Source organism: Cryptosporidium bovis, assembly GCF_009768925.1.
Source record: "Cryptosporidium bovis isolate 45015 chromosome Unknown contig_48, whole genome shotgun sequence".
In the NCBI taxonomy this organism is placed as follows: Eukaryota; Apicomplexa; class Conoidasida; order Eucoccidiorida; family Cryptosporidiidae; genus Cryptosporidium; species Cryptosporidium bovis.
The window spans coordinates 21,169-29,377 of record NW_027125027.1 but is presented as its reverse complement, the minus strand read 5'-3'; the positions used below and the strand labels follow the sequence as shown (position 1 = coordinate 29,377).

General features: G+C 31.9%; 8 protein-coding genes across 8 annotated transcripts; 4 read left to right on the top strand and 4 right to left on the bottom strand.

Moving 5' to 3' along the window:
- Positions 1 to 81: 81 nt before the first annotated feature.
- Positions 82 to 1,227, bottom strand: FG379_002947 (uncharacterized protein; the record flags this gene model as incomplete). Its single annotated transcript, XM_067328268.1, has 2 exons — positions 82 to 305; positions 354 to 1,227. Coding segments are annotated over 2 exons (1,098 nt in total), but the record flags the coding sequence as incomplete, so codon positions are not given.
- Positions 1,228 to 1,491: 264 nt separating this feature from the next.
- On the bottom strand, positions 1,492 to 1,969 carry FG379_002946 (uncharacterized protein; the record flags this gene model as incomplete). The annotated part of the gene is made up of 3 exons (XM_067328267.1): positions 1,492 to 1,622; positions 1,680 to 1,761; positions 1,829 to 1,969. The coding sequence occupies 3 exons, from the start codon at positions 1,967 to 1,969 to the stop codon at positions 1,492 to 1,494; spliced, it is 354 nt and encodes a 117-aa protein (XP_067183374.1).
- A 345-nt stretch (positions 1,970 to 2,314) lies between these two features.
- FG379_002945 (uncharacterized protein) lies at positions 2,315 to 2,623 on the top strand (the record flags this gene model as incomplete). Its single annotated transcript, XM_067328266.1, has 1 exon — positions 2,315 to 2,623. One exon carries the CDS (start codon positions 2,315 to 2,317, stop codon positions 2,621 to 2,623), a length of 309 nt encoding a protein of 102 aa, XP_067183373.1.
- Positions 2,624 to 2,744: 121 nt separating this feature from the next.
- Positions 2,745 to 3,128, top strand: FG379_002944 (uncharacterized protein; the record flags this gene model as incomplete). Its single annotated transcript, XM_067328265.1, has 1 exon — positions 2,745 to 3,128. One exon carries the CDS (start codon positions 2,745 to 2,747, stop codon positions 3,126 to 3,128), a length of 384 nt encoding a protein of 127 aa, XP_067183372.1.
- A 57-nt stretch (positions 3,129 to 3,185) lies between these two features.
- FG379_002943 (uncharacterized protein) lies at positions 3,186 to 3,668 on the bottom strand (the record flags this gene model as incomplete). The annotated part of the gene is made up of 1 exon (XM_067328264.1): positions 3,186 to 3,668. The coding sequence occupies one exon, from the start codon at positions 3,666 to 3,668 to the stop codon at positions 3,186 to 3,188; it is 483 nt and encodes a 160-aa protein (XP_067183371.1).
- A 336-nt stretch (positions 3,669 to 4,004) lies between these two features.
- Positions 4,005 to 5,051, top strand: FG379_002942 (uncharacterized protein; the record flags this gene model as incomplete). Its single annotated transcript, XM_067328263.1, has 1 exon — positions 4,005 to 5,051. One exon carries the CDS (start codon positions 4,005 to 4,007, stop codon positions 5,049 to 5,051), a length of 1,047 nt encoding a protein of 348 aa, XP_067183370.1.
- Positions 5,052 to 5,379: 328 nt separating this feature from the next.
- On the top strand, positions 5,380 to 5,953 carry FG379_002941 (uncharacterized protein; the record flags this gene model as incomplete). Its single annotated transcript, XM_067328262.1, has 5 exons — positions 5,380 to 5,422; positions 5,483 to 5,561; positions 5,626 to 5,722; positions 5,777 to 5,862; positions 5,914 to 5,953. 5 exons carry the CDS (start codon positions 5,380 to 5,382, stop codon positions 5,951 to 5,953), a joined length of 345 nt encoding a protein of 114 aa, XP_067183369.1.
- Positions 5,954 to 6,118: 165 nt separating this feature from the next.
- On the bottom strand, positions 6,119 to 7,654 carry FG379_002940 (uncharacterized protein; the record flags this gene model as incomplete). Its single annotated transcript, XM_067328261.1, has 1 exon — positions 6,119 to 7,654. The coding sequence occupies one exon, from the start codon at positions 7,652 to 7,654 to the stop codon at positions 6,119 to 6,121; it is 1,536 nt and encodes a 511-aa protein (XP_067183368.1).
- Between the last annotated feature and the right edge of the window lie 555 nt (positions 7,655 to 8,209).

Sequence of the window (8,209 nt, the reverse complement as noted above, 5' to 3'; positions counted from 1 at the left end):
TTCCTTTAGTGTTTTTTTTGTAAAAATTGATGGACTTAATAACTCAGAAAGTATTCTTGCTACTCTTAGAGTTTCAAATACTGATTCCTGCTCAGAAATAGAATTAGGGTTTTCTTTGTTTAAATTCAAGGTATAATTGCAGTAGTAACCATTTTTAATGTAAAACGACGATTGTTTTATTTGATAAATGATATACTCCTTTGAAATTCTGGAAAGAATTTGTTTTTTTGAGATTATTTTTGAATAGTCCATTCCCTCAATACGTGAAATCTTTAATATTAACAGAGCAACATGATACCTAACCTCTGAGTCTACATCATGCAAATTAACGCAGATCTTAGGTAAATACTTACTCATTATCGTCTGGGAAAATGGATTATTTAAAATCACATCAATTCCACTTATAACGGCAATTCGGACACCTTGTGATGACTTATCACTCATACATTTAGACGTGATTATGTTCAAAAGCTCCTGAATCTTCTCAATTGGCGTTATTTCCCAATATAGTGTTAATACTCTACACACAGACTGCACGGCAGCTGCTCTTACTTCCGAGCTGTTATCTGTTAGTAAGTTTTGAAAGATCTGATATTGACGATCTAGCTCCATTTTATATTCTCTTTGCCCGAGAGATGAATCGATAAGCGGAAATAATATTGCAAAGAGAGCTGTTGAATTTAATCTCACTTTCCAGTTTGCTACTGAAAGGTATCGCCATATTATTGGATCGTACAATCTGACTAATAAGTTGTTTACTTCAGCTTGATCACGGTTGTCGTGAAAATAGTGTAAGAGAAATCTTACTCTAACTGCTATTACTGGATTTAACTTAATCGACCCTAAACAGTATGTTTCTTGTATTCTTCTTTCTAAATCCTGTATTTGTTCATTTTTGTTTTCTATTCTATATTCATTCCATACCAGAAACAATATTTTCCCATAAGACGTTAATAAATTTGTATTTATTTTCACAATGATTGTTTTAATTTTCTCGATTATATATTCGTGTATTTCTACTCCTATTTCTGCTATTAATTTAGATATAAAGTTTTGCCCTTCTGTGTTTTTAACTATTGTAGCAGAATTCAAACATGAGTCAATAATTTTTCTAAGTTCCTCATTACTTTTTGAATTGATGAAATTTCTAATAGACCTGTTAAACGAAATGATTTCAGATATTTTGTACTGATTTTTTTTTTTGTTTCCAGAGATACAATCAGACATCATTACTTTGGAGTTGAACCACACTCCAACTATAACAACTCAAGTCTCTGAAACTGGAGAAATAGATTTGTCTTAAAATAATTGTATTTATTTAACACTAAATTATTGCGTAAATTTTGACATAAAAATATCCCACCGGAATATTTTTTTTAAACATGTATTTATTGCGAGAGGGGCAGTAGATATGCATGTAATTATTAATAATGTACTTGACGGCAAAAAAACAATAATGTTTAAAAAATATATTTTAGGATTAACTTTTCTCTATCGAATACTTTTCACTGAGATCTCTGATATTTTCTCATTTAAAAATACTTGAAGTTCCCTCATCTCTATGTTGTCTAGCTCATCTTCTATATTCATGCTTAGTGAAATAGCTATATTTTGTGATTTGCCTTTGAAAAAAAGTGATATAATTCAAGTTATTAAAAAGATTTTCAATTAAAACTTACAAATGTGTGAAGAAATAGAATATCCTAATTCGTTTTCATCCAGAAGGGAGGTTGTTACGAAGTCGTCTGAATACTTGTCATTCTATGTTTAAAGTTAATAAATACAAATTAACTTCACATTTAGAACAAAATAACGTGTTTTGTCTTACCTTGTAAGGAAATGAGACGAAAAGTGAATCAAATTTGACGCTCTCACTTCCAACCCAAACAAACAGAGATTTTCCAAAGTTAACAATAACGACTCCTATAGCCTTCCCATTTATCTCGAACAATTCTGTGATATGTTTCATCATTATTAATTACAAAACCTTAAAGTCACGTTTGGCGGAAGATGTAAATAATAATTACTTTAAATGCAAAATAAAATGAAAACTATTGAAATTCTTCAGGATGGCATAAAAATCTCATATCCCATCTTATTTTCATTTTTTTTGATCATTGTTTTATCAAAGTTGTTTAAAACAGTGAATAAAAACCTAATCCTGAATACCGGAACTTGTCAGTTCGGCAACCACTCGGATTATAAGATGGTAATATGTGTCAGACAAGGTAAGAAATAATAATTTACACGAAAGTTTTAAATTTAACCTTTCTATCAACCTCAATTTAATTTAATTAAACCATTAGATTTAGGAATGGGTAAGGGAAAAATAGCTGCACAATGTGGTCACGCAATACTAGGTGCATACAAACGTGCAATTAAAACATGTCCAAATGCAGTAGAAATGTGGGAGAAATCAGGTCAAGCAAAGATAGTATTAAAGGTGGTGTTGGATGAACTTTTTGATTCAGACAAAAAAGCAAAAAAAAAGGGTGTTCCAAGCTATCTCGTTAGAGATGCAGGTAGAACTCAAATATCTCCTGGAGAGTACACTGCAATTGCTATAGGCCCTGCTCCATCTGAGATATTAAATGAAATAACAGGCGAGTATAAATTATTGTAATATCATTTTTAGAGCATAGTTGTGATTTAAAAAATTCAGGAAACTCAATCATTCAATTTCTTTGCGCCACTAGAGGAAAAGTGCTTTAGTTTACCCGTTGAACCTGATAATTTGACACAAAATGAAGTACATTAATATAATGCCATTTAAAATAAGATTTGATGGTGAAATGACTAATATCAAAAATTCGGACCCCTCTTTTATCAAAAAAGGCAACTCGCATTTCCTGAGATACGTTAAAAACCTTGACAAAAGTAATGCCCGACTGTCTGCCATATTTAGAGGAAGGAGACTAAGTGGTGAGAAGATAGACTTAAAATCAAGAGGTTTATCTATGTTAGTTTCATCTATCAATCCTATTGCTGTGGGTTCAAAGATCGATATAAACGATGAAGTTTCAAATTTGATATACTGGAACTATGATGAGGAAGTTAGACCCTCTGATGATATACCACAAGTCGTAAATATTGCTCAATTTATAAATATTATACACAGTGAAACATAGTAACTTAGAATATATATATATATATATATATATATATTCTTCTGAGAAAAGCAATAATTAGTATTTCTTTCTTTTTGCTACCTGTTTTGCATACCACTTTTTTCCGCCCTTTGCTTTTATTCTCTGTATTTCTCCATACTTTTTATTCGCCCATTTTTGAGTGTTAGAATCCCTTAGCAATTCCTGTATGAAGGAGAGTCCTGTTTTAGTCTTTTTGCTTTTGTATGTAGATGATTCCTGCCCAGCACCTGTTTTCAACCTTCCACTTTCAACTACGCGACCGAAGGCAAACGATGTTGGAGGAGACTTCATTGAGTTATCGGGTTTGTAAAATGACTTTGGGTCTGCAGAAGTTCTGAGATGGAGAGCCGTAAACTCATACAGAGTTTCTTCGGTGCATTCTTTTTCAGGAAGTTTAAACCAATCTGAACCTGTTATTTTTCTAGAATTATCCTGGCTTCTGGAGCAAGAAAGATCGGAGTTCAATTTGAAATTTGAGTCAACGCCCTTCGAAATACGAAAAAGTTCATGCTTTCCCATGTTTAAAACTCCCTAAAATTCAGTCAAGGTCATTTCAGCATCAAACAGCTTCAATTTGCTTTACGTTTAGTGTTAAACTTACAGGTGGCAACTGAGTGTCAAACTCATTGTTTTTGGAAGAGTGCAAGTAAATGTCCCCATTCTCAATAGGAAGGGAAAGTCTACGTATAATATAGTTAACTATCTCATAGATAATTGAATTAAAAACAAACTAAACTTACCTCGAAAAATCCATTATATCTAAATTATAAATATCAAGTCACTCTATACCTTTTATTTTTTATAAAATACGCGCCAATTTCATTTGGCATATTCTAATAATTTGATTTTTCAACAATGAGAAGAAAATTAACCACAGTTTCAATTTTTTCCGTTGGATTAATTTTTGGCATATTGTTGGATCGAGCTTTGAAAAATTTTTACAGACCTATATTCTCATATATTGTCGACAAAATTTCATATGTTTTCCCTGTTAAATCGCTTCCTGGTCATTTGAAAAATGGCTCTGTACCTAATGAAGACTGTGTTGGAATTGATTCACCAGATGCAGGCACTGCAGAATCCTGTGCTGGGTGTCCTAACGCATCAATCTGTGCATCCAATTCAAAAAAAAAGAACTACGAAATTGAGAATTTATTGAAAGTAAAAAATATTATCTTGATTCTGTCTGGCAAGGGTGGAGTGGGAAAATCAACTGTATCTGCACAATTATCTTGGTATTTGTCTTCCAAAAATCTAAGTGTCGGGTTGCTTGACATTGATATATGTGGACCATCTGCTCCAAAAATGATGGGAGTTCAAAATAATGACGTTCACATATCTGCAGGTGGATGGTCGCCTGTTTACGTAAACGACACTCTTTCAGTAATGTCAACAGCATTCTTACTTTCTGAAAGTGATGATGCGATTATTTGGAGGGGACCAAAAAAGAACGGGTTGATCAAACAGTTTCTAACCGATGTGATTTGGGGTGATTTAGACTATTTAATTATAGACACACCTCCAGGTACATCTGATGAACATCTTTCAATAGTATCATATTTGAAAGGCCATAACATCAACGGTGCAGTTATTGTCACCACTCCTCAGGAAATAGCTTTACAGGATGTAAGAAAGGAAATATCATTCTGTAAAAAGGTTAATTTAAATATTATAGGTGTAGTAGAAAACATGGGTAAGGTATTTAAAAACATAGAAACTGAGGCATCTGTAGAAGAAATGTGTAAACAAATGGATGTTAAATACCTAGTTAAGATACCATGGGATGAGCAGTTACTTTATGCATGTGACAAAGGCACATCTATTTGCGAGAATGATGAAGATTCTCCCTCCTCGGTGGCAATAAAGGAACTTGGTAATATTATTACTTCCATTAAGAATTAATTCATGCGAATTATATTTAAATTTAAAGTGTCAAAAATAAAAGGGAATTTTAATGTTGTTAATTTAAAATTAATTCTGAAGTTAGCGCTTTGCATGCATCCCCACCACCTTGTTTGACGACCGTAAATGCATGCACTTGCAATTAGGACTGAATATTCTACTTTTAGACAACAGTTTAGAACTTGGATTAAATATTTTTAATATGAAGCTTTTTTTAATTTATTTATTCAGTTTTATCTTTTCAATATGTTATGCCTCCCAGGGGTTATTGAACACCAATGCAAACTCAGCCTTAATAATCGATGACCTGAAATCTGCAGTTGAAAAGATGAGAAATTTACTTACACAGGCACCTGAAGCACATGCACTAGGTAAGAATACAAATATTTAATTGAATTTGCAAAAGTATACACTATTAACACTTAACATAGAAAAAAAACAAGCATTTATTTCAATAAGCGAATTGGAAGATGAGGTCCAAAAATTTTCAACATTGCTTAACAAAAAAAGGTATGTTTCCCTTTATTTGATTCACCAAAGTTCATAGATTTAATGTCAACTAATTACGCTTCAGAACTATTTTAATTCAATCTGAAAGCAAACTTAAAAACGACTCAGAGGATAATTCTGATGACGAGAAAGATGCGGAAGGAGATGATAATACAACAGAAGTAAGTTTGCCTACAAAAATCTCTTAAATGTTCACACAACAATTCAAATTTTAGGAGGAGGCAGAACAGATGTTGAGGGATTTGACAAATAAAATATGGAAGACCACGGAACAAATTCTGCATGCTCACACTGGTATATCGTAAGTTAATATAAAATGATAATCTTAAGCTATAATATTATTTTTTTGCAGTGGCTTGGTTGGTGCAATTCCTCCACAAATAATTAAGTAAAATGAAATAACAAAGGAAAAAAATCAAATTCAAATGGCTATGTCAAACCGTAAGATTCCTTAAATAGAGGATTTATATAAATGATAAAATAGTATCGACAATTTAAAATTACTATTAGATAACATTAGACTTTGAGTTTAACGAGTTTACACTGACTGATCATTTCTATTCTGCAGTTTTTATATTTTGCACTGTATCCGAATTTTCAATGTCATTTTGTGTAAAGGCGTCATTACAATCCACAAGAATACTACTTAAATTCTCGGGCATCGAATTTTGCTCCTTTCCATTTGTGAATGTACTCTTTGGGATATTTTTTGAATTATTTGATGTTACATAAAACTCCTTCTCCATTTTTTTACGATATTCAATTGCTCTCTGTTTAGCACCTTCATCTCCAAATTGAAAGACCGAAAACCCTTTTGTCTTAACACGGCCATTTTCTTTCCAATTAGCACGCCATAATTTACGAATTTTGTCAAAGTAGACACCTTGTATCTCACTATTACGCCTTGTCCTCTTCTTTGGAGGATAGGCTGTTATTAACTCATTACTTCCAGAAAATTCAGAATGGTATTCGTTTTGGCTTTGAATTACTCTTGCTAGCTGACCAACCTCTTGAAGTCTGGGTGTCACTGAACCAATTAGAGTATAATCCCTATTGGAATTTGGTGAACTTCCAATAAACGAATTTTTTATAGATTTAACGTTTGATCCACAACTAGAATCGCTGATTTCTCCGCAACTCTCAGAGTACTCGCTATATTTTGACCAGTTTTTATTGTTTTGCGCCTTATAAATAAGTGAATCCTTATTCTGTGACTCACATTTACAATGAATGTTATTCTCGGTGTTTTTTATTCTGTCAAATGAAATATCTGTATTTTGCAAATAACCCAGATTAAAGTATAAGCTGTTCAAGTATTCGCTTTTCATATGACACATATTTTCACACACACTCTTAATTAGTTTATCGTTTTGAGAAAACAAAATTTGATTTTCAACTATATTTGAGGTGCACTCATTCGTCTTATTTGTGTTTGCAGGATTCATAAAGAATTTATTTTCATCACTATCACTTACTCCACTAGCTATTTGTTTGTATTGTTTAAGAGATGAATCGTTCACTAATAAATTCTTTTCCGGTTCAAACAGATGTTTTCCTTTGATATTGTAGTCAGAAAAATTCGAGTGTTTCATTTCTTGGATGAAAGTAAATGGTGAATGAAATCCTGTAATTGCTTGTCCCTGAACTATGGTATTTAGATCTATATTTTCTGAATAATATTCAGGCTCGGATATTCTTCTAAATTCATCAAGTTGCTTAATTATAACTTTTAACACAAATAAAGGTGTTGAAGAAGGACGCAAACAACCCATACATCTAAATATTAATCTATATGCATGAAGTTCCTTAATATTAGTTGCACCTATTATTTTTTTCCAATGAAAGTAAAAATTTTCTTTAAAGGAACCCCATATCGGTGTTATGTAATATATTTCCAGCAGAATATCGAATAATTCTGTTTGTAATTGCATGAATACCTCTTCCCTTCCATTTGTTGAGTATTGTGAGTTTTCATTTGTCTTTTCAACAATAATAGTATCGTTTTGCTGTACTATTTCTGCAATTTCATCTTTTTCTATTGAATCTTTATTCAATTCCTTTGAGGAGTGAGATACTGTTTCTAACTCTGTCATAATTCATTGGAAATAATTTTGTTACTATCCTATTACTCCTTCCCCTTATATTTTTCTTTTACTATACCCTCTGCACTAATTTTATTAAGGCTTGTTACTTATCCTTAAATACGGTATTCGAAATGAATTCAACAACACACCCAAACAGATTGCACATAGTTAACAAATAAGATCCATGTGTACACCTAAATTGAATTTTTTGTGTTCTAATAATTTATCCCAACAAAAATAGGATAGCAATCACCCCTTGTTTCTCTAGTTGCATTTGTGTGTAGCAGTTAACACGCGGCCTACACACCACTAATAATCTTTAAAAAAAGTAGAAATTTGTTCGATTTAGGAGAAAAATCTAAGATCTATTTAAGTAAAAGACGAAATTTGTACCATTTTCTCCGTATCTCTGTTTTATAAAATCATTAGTTCAATTGGAGTTCCGTTTTTTAAAAAACTCGTTATTTAAAACGAATATTTTTTTGTTACACCACCTACCTTTATTCTATTGCGATAATATTCATCTATACTTACTCTTTTTGAACCTCATTAAACTCATTTGAT